The sequence below is a fragment of the Coregonus lavaretus genome, assembly GCF_964263955.1.
Source record: "Coregonus lavaretus genome assembly, chromosome: 39".
NCBI lineage: Eukaryota > Metazoa > Chordata > Actinopteri > Salmoniformes > Salmonidae > Coregonus > Coregonus lavaretus.
Genome location: NC_140026.1, coordinates 15,175,351 through 15,200,904, shown reverse-complemented (window position 1 = coordinate 15,200,904; position 25,554 = coordinate 15,175,351). Strand labels below are relative to the sequence as shown.

At 42.4% G+C, this 25,554-nt stretch overlaps 1 protein-coding gene across 2 annotated transcripts; it reads right to left on the bottom strand.

Annotated features, from left to right (window-relative positions):
* Positions 1 to 233: 233 nt before the first annotated feature.
* LOC311112768 (nectin-4-like) lies at positions 234 to 24,968 on the bottom strand. 2 transcript variants are annotated; one of them, XM_084155907.1, is made up of 13 exons: positions 24,416 to 24,948; positions 21,931 to 22,052; positions 21,747 to 21,822; positions 21,246 to 21,413; positions 20,503 to 20,781; positions 19,640 to 19,757; positions 5,688 to 5,839; positions 5,248 to 5,407; positions 4,912 to 4,987; positions 4,464 to 4,526; positions 3,913 to 4,092; positions 2,075 to 3,633; positions 234 to 1,856 (listed from the first exon to the last, which is right to left on the bottom strand). In XM_084155907.1, exons 1-12 carry the CDS (start codon positions 24,468 to 24,470, stop codon positions 3,187 to 3,189), a joined length of 1,896 nt encoding a protein of 631 aa, XP_084012033.1. In that variant the 5' UTR covers positions 24,471 to 24,948; the 3' UTR covers positions 234 to 1,856; positions 2,075 to 3,186. The 2 variants fall into 2 exon arrangements, with proteins under 2 accessions (XP_084012033.1, XP_084012034.1); XM_084155908.1 differs by having other exon boundaries at positions 241 to 1,856; positions 3,011 to 3,633; positions 24,416 to 24,968.
* Between the last annotated feature and the right edge of the window lie 586 nt (positions 24,969 to 25,554).

Here is a 25,554-nt window from a genome sequence, read left to right as displayed (position 1 = left end):
CTACACGTTATGCACGACAGAAAAACATAAAAGCCCATAGAAGTAGCTATGTTAAAAAATAAGATGACCCCCAAAAGCCAGATGGAGATGCATTCAGTCCTTAAATTACTTTGTGCAATCCTGGTCACTTTTTTAATTATTTGTGTATATATGTATTTTTTAAACTGACAAATGAAATCAATCAATCCAAACTGTGCAGAGGCAATTTGATGAATGGAAAGAGACATCTGTTACAAAATACCAAAAATGTTTTTTTAATGTTCAAAGTCATAGTGTAGGAACACGTTTAAAGCCTCAAAGGATAAGATGATCCAACTTTTAAAACGAGTCGTTTTTGGCTAGCCACAGCAGTCAACTAGCTGGCTAGGTAACTGTTTAGCTTTCTAGCACATTCACTAATTTGTTTGTAAACAATTAACAAGATAATTAGCTACCACATGTTCTTGTCACACTGTCAACAGAGTAGCTAGAGAGCAACAAGATATGTCAAATAACAGTCTAAAAACCACTTGAGGGTTTGACCATTCAGACACAAGTCACATGGCCAGGAATCAGATTTGTATCTGTCCCATGTAGCTCAGTTGCTAGAGCATGGCGCTTGCAACGCCAGGGTTGTGGGTTTGATTCCCACGGGGGGACAGTATGAAAAATATATGTATGCGCTCATTAAAAACTGTAAGTCGCTCTGGATAAGAGCGTCTGCTAAATGACTAAAATGTAAAATGTATCTGACTTCAAACCACCTATGAAGGTGGTTTTGAAATGTGGCTTGAAATATCCGATTCCATGTTCTTTTTGCTGTTCAGACTGCAGGAAAAAGATACGCAAATATATATTTTTTGGAGTCACTTCAAACTGCCAATGTGAACAAGGCTAAAGTATATTGAAAGCAGGAGCTTCCACACAGGTGTTGTTCCTATGATGCTTTGGATCATGTATAAGAACGCTGGGCAGGCCATTATTTTGGCATGGCATCCTTCCAATAAAGTTCCAGACACTTGTAGAATCTATGCCAAGGTGCATTGAAGCTGTTCTGGCTCATGGTGTCCCAAAGCCCTGTTAAGACACTTGATGTTGGTGTTTCCTTTATTTTGGCAGTTACCTGTAGGTCCATGCACTATGTTCATTTCTCATACTATCCCCTAGTGCACACCAGGAGGCTGTATATTCCAACCTCTTACATTCTACACAGTGTACAAAACATTAAGAACACCATTTTCCCTCAGAACAGCCTCAATTCGTCGGGGCATGGACTCTACAAGGTGTTGAAAGTGTTCCACAGGGATGCTGGCCCATGTTGACTCCAATGATTCCCACAGTTGTGTCAAGTTGGCTGGATGTCCTTTGGGTGGTGGACCATTCTTGATACACGGGAAACTGTTGAGCGTGAAAAACCCAGCAGCGTTGAAGTTCTTGACACAAACCGGTGCGCATTGGCACCTACTACCATACCCCATTCAAAGGCACTTTTGTCTTGCCCATTCACCCTCTGAATGGCACACATACACAATCCTTGTCTCAATTGTCTCAAGGCTTAAAAATCCTTCTTTAACCTGTCTCCTCCCCTTCATCTAGACTGATTGAAGTGGATTTATCAAGTGACAACAATAAGGGATCAAAGCTTTCACTTGGATTCACCTTGTCAGTTTATGTCATGGAAAGAGCAGGTGTTCATAATGTTTTGTACACTCAGTGTTTGTCGGTAATACATTCACTCAGAGATAGCGTTACAGTATTATACAAAGGAAAATAGTTAAAAGCAACGGAATGATACAACTGAATGTGTGTGAATGTGATTCCAAAGTTTCATACATGGAAGCCCATGCAATTACAACAGTGGAGGCTGGTGGGAGGAGCTATAGGAGGAGGGATCATTGTAATGACTGAAGTGGAATAAATGGAACGGTATCAAAGACGTCACACATATGGAAACCACATGTTTGACTCCGTTCCATCAATTCCATTTCAGCCATTACAATGAGCCCTTCATCCTATAGCTCCTCCCACCAGCCTCCACTGAATTACAAGTATATGTGTACATACCTGTGAACTACAGTAAGACATTGCCTGGAACATGGCATGAAAGAAACACTTGTGTACAGCATGGCTGCGTCTGAAATGACACCCTATTCCCTATCTAGCGCACTACTTTTGCCCAGGGCTCATAGGGCTCTGGTTAAAAGTAGTGCACTATGTAGGGAATAGGGTGTCATTTCAAGTCAGTAGATTCAAACATAATACTTAATATTGGCCTACAAAGCAAAGGCTCTTTTTACTGTATTCATACAAACAAAGGCATATTGCAGTTATCTTGTCTAAATGTCTGTGGTGTAAGAAAATAGAAGAACAATACTTTTTCCCAGTTTTAGTAGGCTCTCACTGTGCTCAGGTGGAAACCATTTAATGGGAAGGCTCTGTTTTTTAACCTCTTGTCTAAAATGCAGTCTTCAGCTTTTTACATCTCAGACTATGGCGAGTTCAAAGTTTGTGCACATCCAAGTTTCATGGAAAGGAGGGGTATCTCCAGAAAAACTCCTGCCACACGTCAAGTCAAAAAGATGGACTCCATCTTAGGGTGAATAGAACAGCATGGGTTGTATCCTCATCTAGAAGGAAGGAGGGTGGAAGATCACCAACATGTATTCCACTAGGCAGCCGTTATTGGTGAGTTGTTGATATTCTAATCTTGCACCTTAGTTCTGTCACCAAGTCGTAGTAGCAAAAAAACTATACAATAATAAAGCATGGAAGTCTTTTAGGTCCTCTCAGTTTGATGCTTCCTGGGCATGGAGTGATCTTTATTGCTGTGATACAATATTATGACTACTTTGGTCTGTCTGTGTCCAACCTGACATTCATGTACTTTTAATTTTACATCATACATGTCCAGCTTCTCTCCTGTGATATGTATGTGTTACTTATTTGTATCGCTACAGCAAAGGAGTCTTTCTTGAATCGGAAGCTTTATTTGCTGATCAAAAATATCTGAGAGCTCGAGACGAAGGTGGACGTATGTTTCAGAAGTGAAAAGGAGGTAAACTGGCTGCCACAGAGGTATGCCACCAACGTGCTTGTATCCCAAACAGTCACAACCAATCACATACAAAACACTGTTAGAGTGGTGTTGTGTAGAAAAGTGTGCCTCGTCGTATAGTGTGTCACCTGCCCTTACCCAGCCGTACCGCTCTATACAATCTGGGCCTTGTGGATGAAGGAGGCGTGTGGTGATGGGGTGAGGAGGATGCCATTGGTCCGGTATTTGGGGAGCGGTTTGGGTCTCAATGTTCCGTTGTTCTGCTGGAAGTGAGGGTTGAGTCCACGTTCTATTTCTGAGATCTGAGAACTGTTGGTCTCGCTGTCCTGGTCTTCTGACCTCCCCTGATCCAACGGACTCATCCTGGGGCGCGTCCCCCGCTCCCCCTCCACACCTTCATCCTCCTCGTCTTCGTCGTCTGTGACGGGAGGGAAGTTGCAACTGAGAGGGGAGTGGGTGTTCCTGCTACCGGGCCCCTGCCGTATGTGTAAACCCCACTCCGTTGGGATGATGGCGCTGCCGTTCAGGGACCTCAGCAGCTCGGTGGACTGTTCCATTGGGAAGGGAGAGGGTTGGAGAGGTGGGTGGAGATGGTCTTCCTGTGAGACAAGTGGTAAATATGTGGTTAGATAAAGGAAAATACAACTCATCAGTAACTATAGATAATTTGAGTATCTCTAGCAATCTCTACTAAACCTATGAGTTTAAAAGGTTTACAAGAAATGGAGTATGCCAGTCATGATGCCTCATGCCTAGGGTTGCACAATTCCAACCATGATTTCTGAAAAAAACTGTGAATTTATTGAAAGTTCACGGAATTCTGCAACCCTACTCATGCCTCTACATGCACCCACCCCTCCACCCACCCACACACTTACCAAAGACATGGTGCTATTCTGCTCATCTGACTCCACCCTAAGTCTGTTCTCCTCCTCTCTGTCCATGGCTCTGCTCTCCCTCCCTCTTCGTGAAGTATTGTACAGAACAGGTCGACCCAGGTAGTCTAGCCCCCCGCCCCCTACCAGAGTAGATTGACTCCCCCTAATGCGCCCTTGCTCCTGCGTGTGAAGGAAAGGGAGATATAGAGAACTTTAAACACATTTTCCACTGAAGAGTCTGATTTTAAGATGGCTTCCGAAGCAGGAGTCCCAGAACAGAAGATGGAGGGAAAGCATGAAGTCTTAATAACAAAGTATAATTAGTATAAAGTATAATTAATATATGATATGTAAGATGCACTAACTTTTCTTTTCACATATAAATGCTATTTAAAGAAAATAAGCTCCTTGCATTTCATTTAACTACATAAATGTTAAAATTAGAATGAGATTTGCCTGCCCTGCAGAGCTCAGAATTTAGCGGCCATGCATCTGGAGGCTAAATCGGAGGTCTCCCTCGCATGCAGAGAAAGAGTGAAATGGAGACTGACCCCTAGGGAGGACAGACTGGTCCGCAGTGTCCCCTCCACTCTGAGAGGGATATTCTCCTCTGTCTAAAAGAACAGAGGATAAGAAAGAGAGGGAAGGGAGAGAGGGAGGGGGGAGAGAATGAGAGGGGGACATATTAACTTGAGGGGACCATATTAACTTGAGGCAAATAGATAATGCTCATGGAAGTGCTAGTATTTATTTACAGAATGACAGCATTGTGTACAGACCACAGACCAGTGGAGGCTAGTGGGAGGAGCTATAGGAGGACGGGCTCATTGTAATGGCTGGAATGGAATAAGTGGAACGGTATCAAACACATGGAAACCCTAGGTTAGACTGCATTGTATTTATTTCATTCCAGCCATTATAATGAGCCCATCCTCCTATAACTCCTTCCACCAGCCTCCACTGCCACAGACTGTAAGATATGGTGATTTAATATCCTACCTGTCCTCTAGCGTCCATACTGACTGAGTTCATTTTCCTGACAGATGCCTGTCTGGAGAGAGTACTGATCTCCTCCCTGAGAGAGAGAGAGAGAGAGAGAGAGAGAGAGAGAGAGAGAGAGAGAGAGAGAGAGAGAGAGAGAGAGAGAGAGAGAGAGAGAGAGAGAGAGAGAGAGAGAGAGAGAGAGAGAGAGAGAGAGAGAGAGAGAAAGAGAGAGAGAGAGGCATTGTTAAGTATTCTGAATTAAAGACATTTACAGTTTTGGCGTAACATTTATCATTTAGATTCTATAACGATTCTATAACGAGGGAGTTACTGTAAAGTTTGAAAACATACTTCCTCACAGTGAGTTCCCTCGACAGTTTCTTGTTCTTGCGTTTGTGGTGACGGGTCACAGAGATGACGATGATGATCATGACTAGTAGAAGTACTACGGCCACTCCTCCCACTATTATCATCAGGAGACTGTCGAACGACGCCTGCTTCTGAGGCAACTCTGAGGGAGAGGGACAATAGGAAGTGATGTATATTCACAGAGATACAGAAATACACATAATTTTGAAAATATGAACATACTGTATGTGTGATTGCTTAAACTGGGTTTGTTAGCTAAACTTCTTTGTTTAACAGAACAAAGGTACAGTATTTTCCAGAATTTTGTTTCAGGATAAAAAAATTAATATAAAATAAAATACAACATATATATCCAGGACTAAAGTAAGAAAATTATGACTAATTTAATATCACTCTTTAATATGAGTGATAGCCCAACCTACCTGTCACAGTGATCTCCACCTCTGCTTTCCCCGTCCCCACAACGTTCTTGGCCACACATTGGTAGATGCCAGCGTCCGTCAGGCCGAGGGGCCTATTAAACAGCAGGGATCCATTCCCCGTGGTCACGCCCTCTGGTAAGTCTCCGCCTTTTCTGCGCATAACAGAAACACTATAGCACTTAACATAGGGTTTAACAAAACTGTACAGTTGATATCTTACAATAATGCTCTGAATGCCATGACTCTATAAACGCCCAACAACGTCACAAGGTACTGAATTGAACCTGAACGCACCCCTTTAACACACCCTACAGTATCACACAAAACATCACATTCAAAACAACAACACTAACCTGAATATCATAGCAACACAGCCCAAAATAGTATTAACTACTGATCACCAACAACACTAACCTGAAATGTTACATGAGCACCACAGTGATATAAAGAAAAACATGACTCAGAATTTGTGGGCGCAACAAACTAGAATTCATTAAAATGGCTTATTTCTGACCACTACTCTATTGCTTTGAGTCGTGTGAACAGACTCCCTTTTGAGCAGGAGGAACCAGAAACAGGAACCATACAGTTTGATAATGTTACAAACAAATCCAATTGTTTGGAACATACCTCCCCCCTCCCTCCATCCCCCACCCCTCCCTCCCTCTTGTGAAACTGTCTCCTCTGTCTGCTGTCTGCACAAGCTGCAACACGACAATATGACAGCACGGTTATTACTTCACCTGTTGCTTTGCATTGACAAGTAAAAAGAAGCAAACTGGTTTTCCCACTGCAACAGGCAACAACCATGGTGTGTGTATGTGTGTGTGTGTGTGAGAGTGTGTGTGTGTGTGTGTGTGTGTGTGTGTGTGTGTGTGTGTGTGTGTGTGTGTGTGTGTGTGTGTGTGTGTGTGTGTGTGTGTGTGTGTGTGTGTGCGTGTGTGTGTGTTAGGGGGAGTAAGAAAGTGTGTGATCAAGTACAAAATTAATCAGACTGAATCATAACTTCTATAAATCTAACATCAGACATACAGCATGACACTCATGAGACACTTTCCCTAAAGGCCTAACTGTACTTGTATGAATAATGAGTAAGAGCCATTTTAAGAGTAATTTCCAATAGATGGTTCATTCCACCTCCACCCTCTACCACACCCTGAGAATGGTTTAATCCACCTAACAGCAGGATGTTTTCCAAATGCTCTCAGACCCCTACTCCACTACCACATATCTACAACACAAAATCCATGTGTACATGTGTGTATAGTGCGTATGTTATCATGTGTCTGTATGCATGTGTCTGTGCCTATGTTTGTGTTGCTTCACAGTCCCCGCTCTTCCATAAGGTGTATTTTTATCAGTTTTTTTAAAATCTGATTCTACTGCTTGCATCAGTTAACTGATGTGGAATAGAGTTCCATGTAGTCATGGCTCTATGTAGTACTGTGCACCTCCCATAGTCTGTTCTGGACTTGGGGACTGTGAAAAGACCTCTGGTGGCATGTCTTGTGGGGTATACATGGGTGTCTGAGCTGTGTGCTAGTCGTTTAAACAGACAGCTCGGTGCTTTCAACATGTCAATACCTCTCACAAATAAAAGTAGTGATGAAGTCAATCTCTCCTCCACTTTGAGCCAGGAGAGATTAACATGCATATTATTAATGTTTGCTCTCTGTGTACATCCAAGGGCCAGCCGTGCTGCCCTGTTCTGAGCCAATTGCAATTTTCCTAAGTCTCTCTTTGTGGCACCTGACCACACAACTGAACAGTAGTCCAGGTGCGACAAAACTAGAGCCTGTAGGACCTGCCTTGTTGATAGTGCTGTTAAGAAGGTAGAGCGCTTTATTCTCCCCATCTTAGCTACTGTTGTATGAATATATTTTGACCATGACAGTTTACAATCCAGGGTTACTCCAAGCAGTTTAGTTTAGTTAGCTCAATTTCCACATTATTTATTACAAGATTTAGTTCAGGTTTAGGGTTTAGTGAATGATTTGTCCCAAATAAAATGCTTTTAGTTTGAAATATTTAAGATTAACTTATTCCTTGCCACCCACTCTGAAACTAACTGCAGCTCTTTGTTAAGTGTTGCAGTCATTTCAGTCGCTGTAGTAGCTTACGTGTACAGTGTTGAGTTATCCACATACATAGACACACTGGCTCTCCTCAAAGCCAGTGGCATGTCGTTAGTAAAGTTAGAAAAAAGTAAGGGGCCTAGACAGCAGCCCTGGGTAATTCCTGATTCTTCCTGGATTATGTTGGAGAGGCTTCCATTAAAGAACACCCTCTGTGTTCTGTTAGACAGGTAACTCTTTATCCACAAAATAGCAGGGGGTGTAAAGCCATAACACATACATTTTTCCAGCAGCAGACTATGATCGATAATGTCAAAAGCTGCACTGAAGTGTAACAAAACATTTGAACTGTCCCTGAACCAAACCTGTACTACTATTTATTTAACCTTTATTTAAAGACATCACGGGAGGTTGGTGGCACCTTAATTGGGGAGGACGGGGTCGTGGTAATGGCTGGAGCAGAATCAACGGAATGGGACCATTCCATTCACTCCGTTCCAGACATTATTATGAGCCTTTCTCCCCTCAGCAGCCTCCACTGAAAGACATGCTCCGGAACTTTACGACTATTAAAGGGGTATTTAACCCTGGCTCTGGAATGGCATATAGTCATTACTATATTAACAACATTTAGTTTTTATCATAAACATCACAATTATCCAAACCACAAGCTAGAACTAGCACATTTTCATTTCACTAATTACAAACAAGCGTTATCTTTCACCATTCTACCTACCAGACTCACCCTGATTCTGCCAGTGGCTTGCGGCTATCAAGAATGATGAGGTGACCAAAGATTATCAGAGGGATTTTCAGGCTGAACTGATGGGGAATCCATTTCGACGACAGCTGAGAAGTGATGCGATACCATACATTTTTTCCTTCACAACATACCAGAAGATTCTTAATTAGAGGTAACCTGACATTAGCTAGCTTGCTAGCCTAGCTGGGTAAGTTAGCTAGCTAACATTACAGTCCTGTATTGAACTCTGAAAGCCATCAGCTAAATCATATAGCTATCTACAGTATATTTTGGTATACACACTGTCAATCAATTTCGCCTATGCCATGGTAGTCACTGCTAGACTGGTAGCTGCCTTCAGCAGAGTAAACATGTTTGTTTGTTCATTCTATCTTTGACTGACGTTAGCTAACGTAAGCTAGCTAATGTTACCAAATAAAGTATCTTAATTTGGTAGCCATCTATTCCACCCTAGTCTGGAAAACACTCAGTTACTAAAATTTGAATTGTCTATATAGCTAACTCACTCTGTGTATTGGTAGCAATGATGAATGTGTATAAATCATCTATGGTTGGTTAGTTGGTTCTCAGCCAGTCTCAGCTGGCTAGCAATCTTGCTGCCAATTTAGTGACGCTAGTTAGCTAACAGCAAGATAACAATATTGAAATGTCAATGTTAGGTATGCTTAGCTAGCCAGTCTAATAGAGATCAATACAATTAGTGGAGTGGTTAAATTGTGTATTGTTGTGTATTTTGTTGTAGGTGGTACAGAACAGTGGAGGCTGCTGAGGGGAGGACGGCTCATAATAATGGCTAAAACGAAGCAAATGGAATGGCATCAAACCTTGTGTTTGATGTATTTGATACCATTCCAAATTCCGCTCCACTCATTACCACAAGCCCAACTTCCCCAATTAAGGTGCCACCAAACGCCTGTGGTACAGAATCTCATTCCACCAACATGCACTTCCAACCCCTAGCACCGTACAAGGTGAAGGTAAGTTGGCCAAAATATTTACAAGCTGATGGCAAAGATAGCTCACTTTATGGTAAGCATGGTATAAACATGAATTGGGTAGTGTTTTGTATGGTTTGTGTTCGTGTTTTGGGGTTACGGGTGGTTAGAGGTGGCCTGAGGACCACAGAGTATCTTCCAGACCATGTAATCAATTTAGTCTACCCCTCTTCTCTTTTTTCCTTTTTCTCTTTGTAAAACTCATGTTATCTGGAGTCATTCCACAGTGCCCTGCTAAAAAATACCCCAAAGCGTGGACATTTTGAGTACACAAGCATGAGTGAGCGGACACACCTTGCAATTATGGAGCACAACAAGATTGTGGGACAGAAACCAGCAAGTGACACTGAAAGGTATAAAATCAAGACTACAACAGTAATGACACAACCACCTCATTATTCTCTCTGCAGATTATCAAAACATAATACAAAGACATCTACAAAATTCCCCTCCAAAGGGCTACTATTGACAAGGATGATCTGTCAAAGTCAATGGACTGGGGAGGTTTACAGACAGCACTTTGAGATGAGGAAAGGGTTTTTGGATGTGCAGGGTTGTGCTTAGACAGTAAATGTATTGTTGTGTATGAGAGCGATTGAGGTGCCATTTCTCCTCAATCTCCCATACACAACAATTCATACTGTGTAAGAACTGCCTTCCTAAGACTTTTCACACCTTCTTTAGCCACCCAGCCCATTCACTTTATTGACTGATCTTTTCTCTCAGAAGCAGCTCCCAATGTCCCCTCATGGTCCCTAAGCAATATGCTAGCCGTTCCCATTTGGTTGATACCTTTACCAACAAAGGTGTGTTGCCCTACGTCCCTTCCACAAAAAATTTAAAATGCTATGACCACAACCATGTCTTTCCAGGAGACGTGCAGTACCAGCAAATCTTCTACAAGAGGACCAGGTGGTTAAGAAGCCCTACACCACTTTCGGCAGTCTTATCCAGCTGGCCGTTCACAGCAGACAGGACAAGCCCATCGCTATGAGAACAAAGAGTCTAACCTCCCAAGCCGACCATTGCCAGTGTACCGAAGCCGGATAAATCATATCCAATCAAATCAAATTGCATTGGTCGCATACACATATTTAGCAGATGTTATTGTGGGTGTAGCAAAATGCTTGTGTTCCTAGCTCCGACAGTGGAGTAATATCTAACAATACACACAAATCTAAAAAGTAAAAGAATGGAATATAGAAATATTAGGACGAGCAATGTCGAAGTCCGGAGTATATCAGTGGAGGATGCTGAGGGGAGGATGGCTCATAATAATGGCTGGAACGGAGCTAATGGCATGGCATCAAACCACGTGTTTGATGTATTTGATACCATTCCACTCATTCCGCTCCAGCCATTACCATGAGCACATCCTCCCCAATTAAGGTGCCACCAACCTCCTTTGTGGGGTGCTTTGCTGGTGACACTGTCTGTAATTTATTTAGAATTCAAGGCACACTTAACCAGCATGGAAACCACAGCATTCTCCATTCCATCTGGTTTGCGCTTAGTAGGACTATCATTTGTTTTTCAACAGGACAATGACCCAACACACCTCCAGGCTGTGTACGGGCTACTTGACCAAGAAGGAGAGTGATGGAGTGCTGCATCAGATGGGGGCAGGTAGCTTAGTGGTTAAGAGCGTTGTGCCAGTAACCGAAAGGTCGCTGGTTCTAATCCCCGAGCCGACTAGGTGAAAAATCTGTCGATGTGCCCTTGAGCAAGGCACTTAACCCTAATTGCTCCTGTAAGTCGCTCTGGATAAGAGCGTCTGCTAAATGACTAATTATAATTATTATATAATTATATTATAATTATAGATGACCTAGGCTCCACAATCACCCGACCTCAACTCAAATGAGATGGTTTGGATGAGTTGGACCGCAGAGAGAAGGAAAAGCAGGCAACAAATGCTCAGCATATTTGGGAACTCCTTCAAGACTGTTGGAAAAGCATTCCAGGTGAAGCTGGTTGAGAGAATGACAAGAGTGTGCAAAGCTGTCATCAAGGCAAAGGGTGGCTACTTTGAAGAATCTAAAATATATTTTTATTTGTTTAACACTTTTTTGGTTACTACATGATTCCATATGTGTTATTTCATAGTTTTGATGTCTTCACTATTATTCTACAATGTAGAAAATAGTCCAAATAAACAAAAACCCTTGAATGAGTAGGTGTGTCCAAACTTTTGACCGGTACTGTGTATATATATACAGTGAGGGAAAAAAGTATTTGATCCCCTGCTGATTTTTTACGTTTGCCCACTGAGAAAGAAATGATTAGTCTATAATTTTAATGGTAGGTTTATTTGAACAGTGAGAGACAGAATAACAACAAAAAAATCTAGAAAAACGCATGTCAAAAATGTTATAAATTGATTTGCATTTTAATGAGGGAAATAAGTATTTGACCCCCTCTCAATCAGAAAGATTTCTGGCTCCCAGGTGTCTTTTATACAGGTAACGAGCTGAGATTTGTCTTTTATATAGGGAATGAGCTGAGATTTGGACACCTGTCCACAGAAGCAATCATTCAATCAGATTCCAAACTCTCCACCATGGCCAAGACCAAAGAGCTCTCCAAGGATGTCAGGGACAAGATTGTAGACCTACACAAGGCTGGAATGGGCTACCAGACCATCGCCAAGCAGCTTGGTGAGAAGGTGACAACAGTTGGTGCGATTATTCGCAAATGGAAGAAACACAAAATAACTGTCAATCTCCCTCGGCCTGGGGCTCCATGCAAGATCTCACCTCGTGGAGTTGCAATGATCATGAGAACGGTGAGGAATCAGCCTTGAACTACACGGGAGGATCTTGTCAATGATCTTAAGGCAGCTGGGACCATAGTCACCAAGAAAACAATTGGTAACACACTACGCCGTGAAGGACTGAAATCCTGCAGCGCCCGCAAGGTCCCCCTGCTCACGAAAGCACATATACATGCCCGTCTGAAATTTGCCAATGAACATCTGAATGATTCAGAGGAGAACTGGGTGAAAGTGTTGTGGTTAGATGAGACCAAAATCGAGCTCTTTGGCATCAACTCAACTCGCCGTGTTTGGAGGAGGAGGAATGTTGCCTATGACCCCAAGAACACCATCCCCACCGTCAAACATGGAGGTGGAAACATTATGCTTTGGGGGTGTTTTTCTGCTAAGGGGACAGGACAACTTCACCGCATCAAAGGGACGATGGACGGGGCCATGTACCATCAAATCTGGTGAGAACCTCCTTCCCTCAGCTAGGGCATTGAAAATGGGTCGTGGATGGGTATTCCAGCATGACAATGACCCAAAACACACGGCCAAGGCAACAAAGGAGTGGCTCAAGAAGAAGCACATTAAGGTCCTGGAGTGGCCTAGGCAGTCTCCAGACCTTAATCCCATAGAAAATCTGTGGAGGCCAGCTGAAGGTTCGAGTTGCCAAACGTCAGCCTCAAAACCTTAATGACTTGGAGAAGATCTGCAAAGAGGAGTTGACAAAATCCCTCCTGAGATGTGTGCAAACCTGGTGGCCAACTACAAGAAACGTCTGACCTCTGTGATTGCCAACAAGGGTTTTGCCACCAAGTACTAAGTCATGTTTTGCAGACTTTTTCCATATTTTGTTACATTACAGCCTTACTCTAAAAACATTTCCTCATCAATCTGCACACAATACCCCATAATGACAAAGTGAAAACAGGTTTTTAGAAATGTTTGCAAATGTATTAAAAATAAAAAACAGAAATACCTTAATTACATAAGTATTTAGACCCTTTGCTATGAGACTCAAAATTGAGCTCAGGTGCATCCTGTGTCCATTGATCATCCTTGAGATGTTTCTTCAACTTGATTGGAGTCCACCTGTGGTAAATTCAATTGATTGGACATGATTTGGAAAGGCACACACCTGTCTATATATGGTCTCACAGTAGACAGTGAATGTCAAAGCAAAAATCAAGCCATGAGGTCGAAGGAATTGTCTGTAGAGCTCCGAGACAGGATTGTGTCGAGGCACAGATCTGAGGAAGGGTACCAAAAAATGTCTGCAGCATTAAAGGTCCCCAAGAACACAGTGGGCTCCATCATTCTTAAATTGAAGAAGTTTGGAACCACCAAGACTCTTCATAGAGCTGGCCGCCCGGCCAAACTGAACAATCGGGGGAGAAGGACCTTGGTCAGCGAGTTGACCAAGATCCTGATGGACACTCTAACAGAGTTACAGAGTTTATCTGTGGAGATGGGAGAACCTTTCAGAAGGACAACCATCTCTGCAGGACTCCACCAATCAGGTCTTTATGGTAGACTGGCCAGACAGAAGCCACTCCTCAGTAAAAGGCACATGACAGCCCACTTGGAGTTTGCCAAAAGGCACCTAAAGACTCTCAGACCATGAGAAACAAGATTCTCTGGTCTGATGAAACCAAGATTGAACTCCTTGGCCTGAATGCCAAGCGTCACGTCTGGAGGAAACCTGGCACCATTCCTACGGTGAAGCATGGTTGTGGCAGCATCATGATGTGGGGATGTTTTTCAGTGACAGGGACTGGGAGACTAGTCAGGATCAAGGGAAAGATTAATGGAGCAAAGTACAGAGAGATCCTTGATGAAAACTTGCTCCAGAGCGCACAGGACCTCAGACTGGGGCGAAGGTTCAACTACCAACAGGACAACGATCCTAAGCACACAGCCAAGACAACGCAGGAGTGGCTTCGGGACAAGTCTCTGAATGTCCTTGAGTGGCCCAGCCAGAGCCCGGACTTGAACCCGATCGAACATCTCTGGAGAGACCTGAGAATAGATGTGCAGCGACGCTCCCCATCCAACCTGACAGAGCAGAGAAGAATGGGAGGAACTCAAGAAAAAGACTTGAGGCTGTAATCTCTGCCAAAGGTGCTTCAACAAAGTACTGTGTAAAGGGTCTGAATACTTATGTAATTTGATATTTCTGTTTTAGTTTTTTTATAAATTTAGAAATAACAACCTGTTTTTGCTTTGTCATTATTGGGTTTTCTGTGTAGATTGATGAGTGGAAAACAACAATTTAAGACATCTTGGAATTAGGCTGTAACGTCAAGGGGTCTGAATACTTTCCGAATGCACTGTATATGAAATGGGTAAAACAGTATGTAAACATTATTTAAAGTGACCAGTGTACCATTATTAAAGTGACCAGTGTTCCATGACTATGAAGATAGGGAAGCAGCCTCTAAGGTGCATGGTAGAGTAACCGGGTGGTAGCCATCTAGTGACAATGACTAAAGTTCAGGGCAGGGTACTGGGCGGGGGCAGGCTAGTGATGACTATTTAACAGTCTGATGGCCTTGAGATAGAAGCTGTTTTAATCAGCTGCGTTTACACAGGCAGCCCAACTCTGATACTTTTTCACTAAATTGTCTTTTGACCAATCAGATCAGTTCTGAAAAATATCTGATGTGATTAAACCCAAAGGATTGACAGCCGTCCTGTATAGATTGCAAAATAGTTGGGAAGAGATTTTGACGTACCGATTTCATGGCATAGTGTTTATGAACTGATACGCAAAACGACGCCGGATTCAAAACTTTGAATTTTTCAATTTAAATTATTATACAAAATTCTTGCTACCAATAGAATGTTATTTATATGGGAGATACAATCTTCCCAGCTCTGCAGATTTTGCTGCGAAGAGACAGAATCATTAGATCATTTGTTTTGGTACTGTCCATTTGTGGCTTGTATTTGGTCACAGGTCCAGGAATGGCTGAAGGATTGCAATATTTACCTGGAGCTAACCCTGCACTACTGGATGATCTGAAAAGTCATAGTCAATCGATCAATAATATAATAATACTTTTAGCAAAAATGTTTATTTTCAATGTACAATGTGTAGAAACAATGACAATAGAAGGGTTCAGAACTTTTGTGAAACATCAAAGTACAGTTGAAAAATATATGGCAAATAGAAATGCAATATGGATGGTGTTAAGAGATAGATGGGAGGTGTTGAATGGAGCTGAAAGATGGGACTAATAACAACTAATAACAACTAATAACAGAAAGATAACTAATGTAGGGCATGCTGTGTCCATAATAAGTATATAGGTTATAGGTTGAGAGCTTTTGTGAAGGAGCACAGTTGGAGAGATATGGCATATAGAAGCAAACCGGATGGACATCATGAAAATGATCAGAGAGGTTGAGGGTAGAGGAAGTTCAGGAGTAAAATCAAGCAAAATAGAATTATTGTAAAATTGACTGTGTCCATAAAATGTATATAGTATTTATAAGCTGAAAGTAGAGGCCTAAGCGTTGTTATTCACTAGTTTACTCCAATTAGGGAAGGGGTGGTGGGGTTGGAAAGTAATAAAGGGAAATATATATATATATATATTTTAATATATATATAGTGGAAAATATATCAGAATTGGGCTGCCTGTGTAAACGCAGCTCATTTTTGAATCAGGTGTGCTAGATTAGGGTTGGAGTGAAAACCTACAGGATGGTATCTCTCCAGGAACCGGGTTGGAGAGCCCTGATGTAGAACCACCATAAAATAAATATGGATATTTTCTATCAATCTTCTACATTTGTCTGCCCTTATGGATTCAATGAAGATATTTTTTATATACGCTGTACAGGGCTCTGTAGCAAGAAACAGATGCTAGACATTCAGATATCCAAAGAATGTTTGTTTATTTGTCAAAATCTAAAATACAGGAGACTGTACACTATTTAATGTTAACTCAAGAACTGGGTATTCAACAACAATGTTATATGGTAAAAGTAAAATACAAAAAAAAGGTATGAACAGTGTAGTACAGTTCAGTGTGTCCGAGTGTGTCTCAGGTGTAAAGACATACAAGTGCAGGGAACTATAGTTACAGATTGTTACACCAATGTGATTTACTCAAAGATTTTTGCCGACATCTTGTCTATTTTAAATCTTCTCTCGTTAATCGAGATACAGTGGGGGAAAAAACTATTTAGTCAGCCACCAATTGTGCAAGTTCTCCCACTTAAAAAGATGAGAGAGGCCTGTATTTTCATCATAGGTACACGTCAACTATGACAGACAAAATGAGAAAAAATAATCCAGAATATCACATTGTAGGATTTTTTATGAATTTATTTGCAAATTATGGTGGAAAATAAGTATTTGGTCAATAACAAAAGTTTCTCAATACTTTTATATACCCTTTGTTGGCAATGACACAGGTCAAACGTTTTCTGTAAGACTTCACAAGGTTTTCACACACTGTTGCTGGTATTTTGGCCCATTCCTCCATGCAGATCTCCTCTAGAGCAGTGATGTTTTGGGGCTGTCGCTGGGCAACACGGACTTTCAACTCCCTCCAAAGATTTTCTATGGGGTTGAGATCTGGAGACTGGCCATGCCACTCCAGGACCTTGAAATGCTTCTTACGAAGCCACTCCTTCGTTGCCCGGGCGGTGTGTTTGGGATCATTGTCATGCTGAAAGACCCAGCCACGTTTCATCTTCAATGCCCTTGCTGATGGAAGGAGGTTTTCACTCAAAATCTCACGATACATGGCCCCATTCATTCTTTCCTTTACACGGATCAGTCGTCCTGGTCCCTTTGCAGAAAAACAGCCCCAAAGCATGATGTTTCCACCCCCATGCTTCACAGTAGGTATGGTGTTCTTTGGATGCAACTCAGCATTCTTTGTCCTCCAAACACGACGAGTTGAGTTTTTACCAAAAAGTTATATTTTGGTTTCATCTGACCATATGACATTCTCCCAATCCTCTTCTGGATCATCCAAATGCACTCTAGCAAACTTCAGACGGGCCTGGACATGTACTGGCTTAAGCAGGGGGACACGTCTGGCACTGCAGGATTTGAGTCCCTGGCGGCGTAGTGTGTTACTGATGGTAGGCTTTGTTACTTTGGTCCCAGCTCTCTGCAGGTCATACACTAGGTCCCCCCGTGTGGTTCTGGGATTTTTGCTCACCGTTCTTGTGATCATTTTGACCCCACGGGGTGAGATCTTGCGTGGAGCCACAGATCGAGGGAGATTATCAGTGGTCTTGTATGTCTTCCATTTCCTAATAATTGCTCCCACAGTTGATTTCTTCAAACCAAGCTGCTTACCTATTGCAGATTCAGTCTTCCCAGCCTGGTGCAGGTCTACAATTTTGTTTCTGGTGTCCTTTGACAGCTATTTGGTCTTGGCCATAGTGGAGTTTGGAGTGTGACTGTTTGAGGTTGTGGACAGGTGTCTTTTATACTGATAACAAGTTCAAACAGGTGCCATTAATACAGGTAATGAGTGGAGGACAGAGGAGCCTCTTAAAGAAGAAGTTACAGGCCTGTGAGAGCCAGAAATCTTGCTTGTTTGTAGGTGACCAAATACTTATTTTCCACCATAATTTGCAAATAAATTCATAAAAAATCCTCCAATGTGATTTTCTGGAAAGAAAATTCTCAATTTGTCTGTCATAGTTGACGTGTACCTATGATGAAAATTACAGGCCTCTCTCATCTTTTTAAGTGGGAGAACTTGCACAATTGGTGGCTGACTAAATACTGTTTTCCCCACTGTAGCTACATATTGAACTTCCATCCTCTCAGGCCAGGGGTACAATGTATGATTTTATGGTTGGATCAGAATTGCTGTTATAATCATTGGCCAGTACAGAGAATTAAGTAAAACCACACGTTTTTGAAAAGGCCTTTGATAAAGTAAGACTGGATTTTATTTATAAATGCCTGGATTTTTTCAATTTCAGTGATTCTCTTATAAAATGGGTAAAAGTAATGTATAGCAAAGTTAGATAAACTAAAGTTAGCTAGCTAGCTAGATGGCTTGCAGGAAAAATAACTTACTTAGCTAGGCACTGTATTTGTCATCTGTCCTCTTGGTGCTGGAATCGGCTGTAGCTGAGCTTCTAACTTTAGCTAAATCCAAGTCTTTGTTTCGAATCCTCATCGCTATATTCCAGTTGAAACATGTATGGTTGAATGTCACCATGTAGTTAATAGATGCTCCATCGTCAAATTCGTGTTGATGAGAGGAATCACTTGAAGCCATTGCGTCTGGTCAGTTCTATACATTTTGCCCAAAGGAGGTTGTTAGTGTCTCCTTTTCAAAAAAGCCTGCCTTGGGGGAGGGACGGGGGCCAGAGCATGAAGCACCGTCCAACACAAGTTGTAGTCTTTCAGCGACTGGAGAAAATGTGTCTGCTTGTACATTTACTGATGAATCTGCCGATAGGAACATTACTGAAAGACATCCAATGGCTCTGTCGAACAAGGACAACCATATCTACACCCACAAACACGTATATTGTGATCAGTATAACATAGAACCTTCACGAAATGCCACAAAGTAGGACTATATTTATTTTTAGATCAATACACCGGAAGCCGTCATAGGGTGTATCATTCAGCGCGTGAAGCCCTGACCTGCCTTCCTCCTGGGCAATTATGTGTGAAACACATCTCACTGTCATAGAAATGCCTCAGACATTATGAAAACAAGCCCAGATTCCCCCAGGGTGAAATTCCCCTTTAGGTATTTTTTAAACCTCCTGCTTTGGGCTGGATGTGTCAATGTGTAGTTCATACATGCATTATATATGAGCAGAATTACTGTCTTACCTCAATTAGCCATAAAATCCCTAGTTTGAAAGCGAGTGTTTTCTGGAAGCTGTGCAGCGCCATTTTCCATACATTTTCCCCTGCAATGGCCAGTCCCCTAGCAATTCAAGTTTCAGCCAATGAACTTCAGCCCCTCGCCATTTGAGTGACAGCTAGCGAGAGCAATGACGTGGTGCACACATCTGCACAAATGTGACATAGTACGCAATCTTCGGGGACCACTTTTGTCTTGTGAGCGCTACTTTCAGAACTACTGGCTAAAAAGTATACAAACGTACCGGAGAATCTCTTTAACCATGTAAGTCAATCAAGATTCAAGTCAATTGCCTTATTATTGACAATGACTGCCTGGCAAGTGGCACTCAGAGCAAAACTAAAAACAACTCCTGAACTCCCTTAGGCTTAGTAACACTATTAATCATTGACTAATAGAATTACCAGTAAATCAAACAAAAACAGATTAGCCAGACATAATGTGAGTCAGACAGGCAGACAGGTAGGGAGGGTAGGTTGGGAAGGTAAGTGTTACCTGGTCCAGATGAAACTCTGTGGTTTGGGGTTCCCTCCACTGACACAGCTGAGGGCAGCTTCCTCCAGACCAGCATACCAGTTCTGATCAAACCCTGAGATCTCTGCATTGGGAGGATCTAGAACAGAGGAACATGATCAGAGTCATAATGTTTTACTGGCAGATACACAGAAATCCACAATTACACAAGCTAACAATAAAGGCAGGATAAAAAATTATCTGTAAAATATCTTCTTGGTGAGAAAGAAGCACAGTCAACTTACAATAAAGTTACTTTAGTCATGATATATTGAGGGATTCTGAATTCTACCAGGGACTTTAAATAAAGAGGGCAATATTAAACGGAAAAGTCACCGAAGGCATAGAAGTCTGTATAAACGTGTAGTAAGGTATCACAATTAAAAATTGTATTTCATCTCACATCTAGACTTATAGTTAAAGGCCCAGTGCAGTCAAAAACGTGATTTTCCTATATTTTATATATATTTCCACACTGAGGTTGGAATAATACTGTGAAATTGTGAGAATGATGAAAATGCTGATAGTGTAAGAGCTGTTTTAAAAGACTGCCTGAAATTTCAGCCTGTTTTGGTGGGATGGAGTTTTGGCCTTCCATGGTGACATCACCATGCAGTAAATTAGTTAATAGACCAATAAGAAAGAGAGTTCCAAATCTCTCTGCCAATAACAGCAGCAACAAAAAATCCCCTAGTAAAATGTCTTGCTTGAGAAATTGCCCTTTGCGAAGACCATTTTAATTGAAAACAATCACTGTAAGGTACTTAATTGTTACCCTGAAATGATTTGATATTGAGATAAAAAAACGGCTGCATTGGATCTTTTAATGTGAAGTCTAAACTCACAGTGCACCACCAGGTTGTTGGTGATCCTGCGGGGTCCCTCCAGAGCCGGGTGCCACACCAGACAGTCCAGCCTCTTCCCGTTCATACTCCTCAGGGGGTGCAGAGAGAAGTGGGTGGAGACTGACCCGCCCTCCGAGCTCCTGTTGTGTTTTTGGCCCATTAGGTCTGTGTCCCAAGAGAGGTGGGGCGGAGGGCGGGCCACAGAGCGGCAGGACGCGGCCAATCGGAAGGACTGGCCCTCGACAAGGATCACAGGGTCCAGGGAAGAGATGGGTGTGGCTGCAGGGGTCAAGGGTCAAATGTCAGACTTCCTTCAGGGATAGGAATAAACTATTCCCTGGTCTTAGTGCTTGGGGAGGTGATCTTAGAACTGATCTTAGAACTGGTCTTAGTTGTTAATTGGAGGTTAAGCTGATCCTAGATCATTGTGACATGATGCTTCAGGGGGTGGAAGTTCTTAAACACTGAACTAGGATCAGCTTTATGACCCAGGCTGAGATCTAATGTGCTCTGTTAGGTAGGTGTTTAAAAAACTCAGATCAGTGCTTTGAGGAAATGTTATCCTAAAAAAACTCAGACAGCTGGATACACTGACAGTTACAATGACAGTTGTGGCTCACATGACTACTATCACCACTAAAGCTATTGTTTCAGCTAGTAATACTACAACTGACACCTGTAAACATCATCATCATCAGTCAAAGGAATACAATGAGGAAGGGGAAGTAAGGGGAGGGACTTACTCCACACGGTGAGTGACAGCTGTCGTTCGAAGTTCCCAGAGGGGAAGGTGCTGATGTGACAGTTGTACCTGCCCTCGTCTGACTCCACAGTGTTCATGATGATCAGAGACGAGTCCACCGTGGGCTCACTGCTGCCAAACCGCACACGCCCCGAGTACTGACCAAACTCTGAGAGAGGGAGAGAGGGGGAAGAGAGGGGGGAGAGGGAGGAGAAGGGGAGGAGAGGAGGGGGGGGGGGGGGGGGGGGGATAAAGAGGGGCAGGGGTGAGAGAGTGGAAGACAGAGATAGAAAGAGAGATAGAGAGGAAGTGAGATATTGGGGTGGCAAAAAGAGTGAGATGGAGTAGTTACGTTAAAACTGCATCTGTGGTTTCATCATCTACTCAAAATATAACTTGTGAGGCTTCGAGTGCTAGCAAAGCAGATGAACGACCAATGTAATATAAAGAGATGGATGGTTGACACTCTTAGTACTTTAACACCTATACGTGTGTGTCCTACCTGTGTGTCCGGCGGTGTGGTGTACTGTGATGATCTGGTCCTTGGTGCCATCTGCTTTCTCCTTGGTCCAGGTGACCTGTGACAATGAGAGACGAGACCATTATGTTAGGGACGTCTTTTCTAAGATAAAACCAGATATGTTGAACAGAGCACTATGGGTACTGTAGTAAATCATGCTACAGACCTGAACCACCACCTGGCCCACTTCCACCTTGAACTGGCAGGGCAGCCGGGTCTCAGCCTCGGCCAGGGAGCGCATTAAGAACAGGGGAGAGGGCTCCACAAAGTCCCCCTGCACCACAGCAACTGGGGGAGAGAGAGCGTGGGAAGGAGAGATGGAGGGGGAGAGGGGAGAGAAAGAGAGACTTTTTATTTGTTGACTTTATTGTCCCCTTGTGGAAAATGTGTGTGGCATCGTTGACATCATTTAAAAAAACACAGGATAAAGACAGTTACAATAGAAATACAACACAATGTTACAGTGTAGAGAGAGAGAGAGAGAGAGAGAGAGAGAGAGAGAGAGAGAGAGAGAGAGAGAGAGAGAGAGAGAGAGAGAGAGAGAGAGAGAGAGAGGAAGACTGCACTGAACCATGACTGAGGATTTGTAGTCTGACACTTTCCTCACTGTCCTTCCATATACTTTAGGAAGTGAGCGACAGAAAGTATGAGAACAGAGGAGGTGTAGAGAATAGAGAGATGTGATTGGAAAGAAGACAGAGGCCAAGAGATGGGGGGAGGAAGAGTACACAAAGAAGAAAGGGAGGCAGTCAGAGGGAGGACAGAGAGAAACTAGGACAAGCCATTCGATGTGTCAGTGAAGACATGTTGCTCGACTTGTTGCGCTAGTGAACCTCTTGTCCAGAGAAACACACAAACACATACTCACGTGCACGCACACAGTGCATGCAAACGCACACACGCATGCATGGCATGCACACATACATACACATATACACACTCGTATGTATGCGCAACCTGTGTGTATTTAGGTAGAACTGTAAACTCACTGACCAATTCAATGTAGTCATCTTATTTTCTCTACAGTGGCAGACTGTTTTGCCAAGTCACAACATTGATGATCCTTATGGAATGAAGGCCTGATTGCAATCTGCTGTTACCATTAAAACAAAGCGTTCTTTTTTTGCCAAACAGCTCACTCTTAGCCTAACAGAAAAATCATATATACACCCTACCAAATACTAATACAAATGTTATGTAAATATATTGTAATCTTGTTCAATGTAGGCTATATTTTAGACATATTACCTCAACTACCTCAACTAGCCGGTGCCCCCGCACATTGACTCTGCAACGGTACCCCCGCACATTGACTCTGCAACGGTACCCCCCTGTATATATAGCCTCCCTACTGTCACTTTATTTTACTTCTGCTCTTTTTTTTCTCAACACTTTTTTTGTTGTTGTTTTATTCTTACTTTTTTTGTTTAAAATAAATGCACTGTTGGTTAAGGGCTGTAAGTAAGCATTTCACTGTAATGTCTGCACCCGTTGTATTCGGCGCATGTGACCAATAAAATTTGATTTGATTTGATTTGACCCATGATACATTTAGTTAAAGATACCAGTTCCAGATAACATATTATATGCCCATAGTAAAAGCTGTTTTGATATGGCTGTACTGATTCAACGGTGGTTGTTTTTGTTGTTGTTGAACTAGTAGTGTGTGTGTGTGTGTGTGTGTGTGTGTGTGTGTGTGTGTGTGTGTGTGGCATGCGTGAGCGTGAGCGTGTGTGTGTAAACAGCAGGCAGATTGTCTTTAGTATGATTTATGTATTTACCAGTTCACTTTGTTGTCTACCAAGCTGCCAGGTGCTGTATTTTTCCATGTGAGCAGTGTGTTACTCTTGTGTCACATAAGAGTAGTGAACATGGAGTAGAGGCAGGCAAGGATTTTAGGTTTGCTGAGGAATCTACCTGTGCCACATTACTGGCATAACACTCCACCTATGACACAGCATCCGGCCCGTCTGTCTGACTGACTGTCTCTCATCTCCTCTGAGCATGATTAAATACACACTGTCAGGATAAGAGACATACTCTCTCTCTCTCTCTCTCTCTCTCTCTCTCTCTCTCTCTCTCTCTCTCTCTCTCTGTCTCTCTCTCGCTCTGTCTCTCTCACTCTGTCTCTGTCTCACACAAACCATGTCTCTGTTTTCCTCATTTAAAAACAGTCATTATACATCAGCTTATATAAATACAGTATAGGTCAATTGGCGCCTTCTGCAATCCTTCTCTTATCCCCATACAGACAGATGTGTGTCAGAGAGAGAAAGAGAGAGAGAGAGTGCACAGGATAGGAGTCAGACTGAATCACAGACATGAGGGGGGAAATTGATCAACAGTAACCTGTTTTTCCTGAAATATCTCCTCAAGTGTTGTTCATCTAATCCAGCAAAGACTAACCCAGGAAGCTGAACAAGAGCCAAAGTTGGCAGTAGCCTATTTATTTAAATACTTATATAAAAAACGACTTGCTAGGTCAATTACCAAAATACATAGGACTATAGATAAACCAAAATAAAAATGCAGCGCTTTAGTTGTATATAGTTGTCATTGTTGTGTGTTATTTTGTTCATAGCGCCTTACTTAGCCCTATTGCAGTGTTATTTCTCATAGTCTAAACATTAAATAATGAATACATAACTTACTGAAACTCCAAAGGATCCACAACAGTGGTGTCAGTCTGCCCAGGTGAGATGTCATTCTCCCCAGTTCGGTGGAGTGGTCCGCCCGACTGTGCCTTAATAGATCTGGAGACAGCTAGAGGTTTGTGGTCTATTCCAACGCTGAAATTTGTCGTGACATTGGTCCAATTTCCGCTTAACCTCAGTTTATGATCTCATCAGACAGTGAACTTTCTTTCATCCAGTGTCAAATCCAAGACAGGAGTGTAAAGAAGGCTAAAAGTAGTATAGATCCTCAGATTTAGCCAATGTTTATGATTGGACAATGTCTGGCTTGCTGTTGTTGGTTTATCTTATTCCAAGTCCTTTGGAAAGTTGCTCTTTCTCTCAATGCGAAAAGTGCTGCCTATGCCTTTTATTGCGTTTTGGCAAAGTAATAATTGATGCCTAGTGAAATGCACAAATTATGTTCTGTTTCATTGACACTAACATACGATATTCTGGCTTCTCAAAAGTAGGCGCGGTTACCTGTTTTCTTGGATACACCTGTTACAAGCACACTCTCTCTTTCTCTCTCTCTCTCTCTCTCTCTCTGACACACACACACCTGGGAAGTCACCTTTCCAGTTTAGTTAAAGTAACAGACAGTTATTTTCAAGCCTTTACATGTAGCCTTCCACGAGGCTCAACAGTGAGGTGAAATGATGTAGGCACAGTACACAGGCCCTCTAGATGCAGTAGCCTAAACAACTTATCTTTATATCGAAGAAACAAACTAAGATACATCTATCTATCTACATCATGATCTACATCTATCAATTTAGACACCAGAAAATGGTTGTTGACATCTACATAGGTGGGGTAACAATTAATTGCTAAACCTGTGCATTAAAAAGAGTTGAAAGGTAAGCTGACAGAATGACATCTCTACTGAAGGGGTTCAAGAAGAAATGAAACAGGTATCTGTCTACCTCTAAAACAGTTCAGTTAAACCCCTCAGGCACTTTCTGCTGGGTAAACTGACCACCTTTTCTTTTCTCTCGCTCTCTCGCCGCCCCCCCCCCACCCCCCCCCTCTCTCTTTCGTACACACTCATTGGATTAGGAGCATCATTCAAAAGTTGAAATGTGAGATTTTGATTTAATGTCACTGCCTATGCCCTA

Coding starts and splice junctions, on each gene's coding strand:
- LOC311112768 (XM_084155908.1), bottom strand. CDS start 24,470: ATGACATCTCACCTGGGCAGACTGACACCACTGTTGTGGATCCTTTGG. Junction 4,988..5,247: donor AGGGAACTCACTGTGAGGAA/GTATGTTTTCAA, acceptor TCTCTCTCTCAG/GGAGGAGATCAGTACTCTCT. Junction 4,527..4,911: donor GTATGGACGCTAGAGGACAG/GTAGGATATTAA, acceptor CTGTTCTTTTAG/ACAGAGGAGAATATCCCTCT.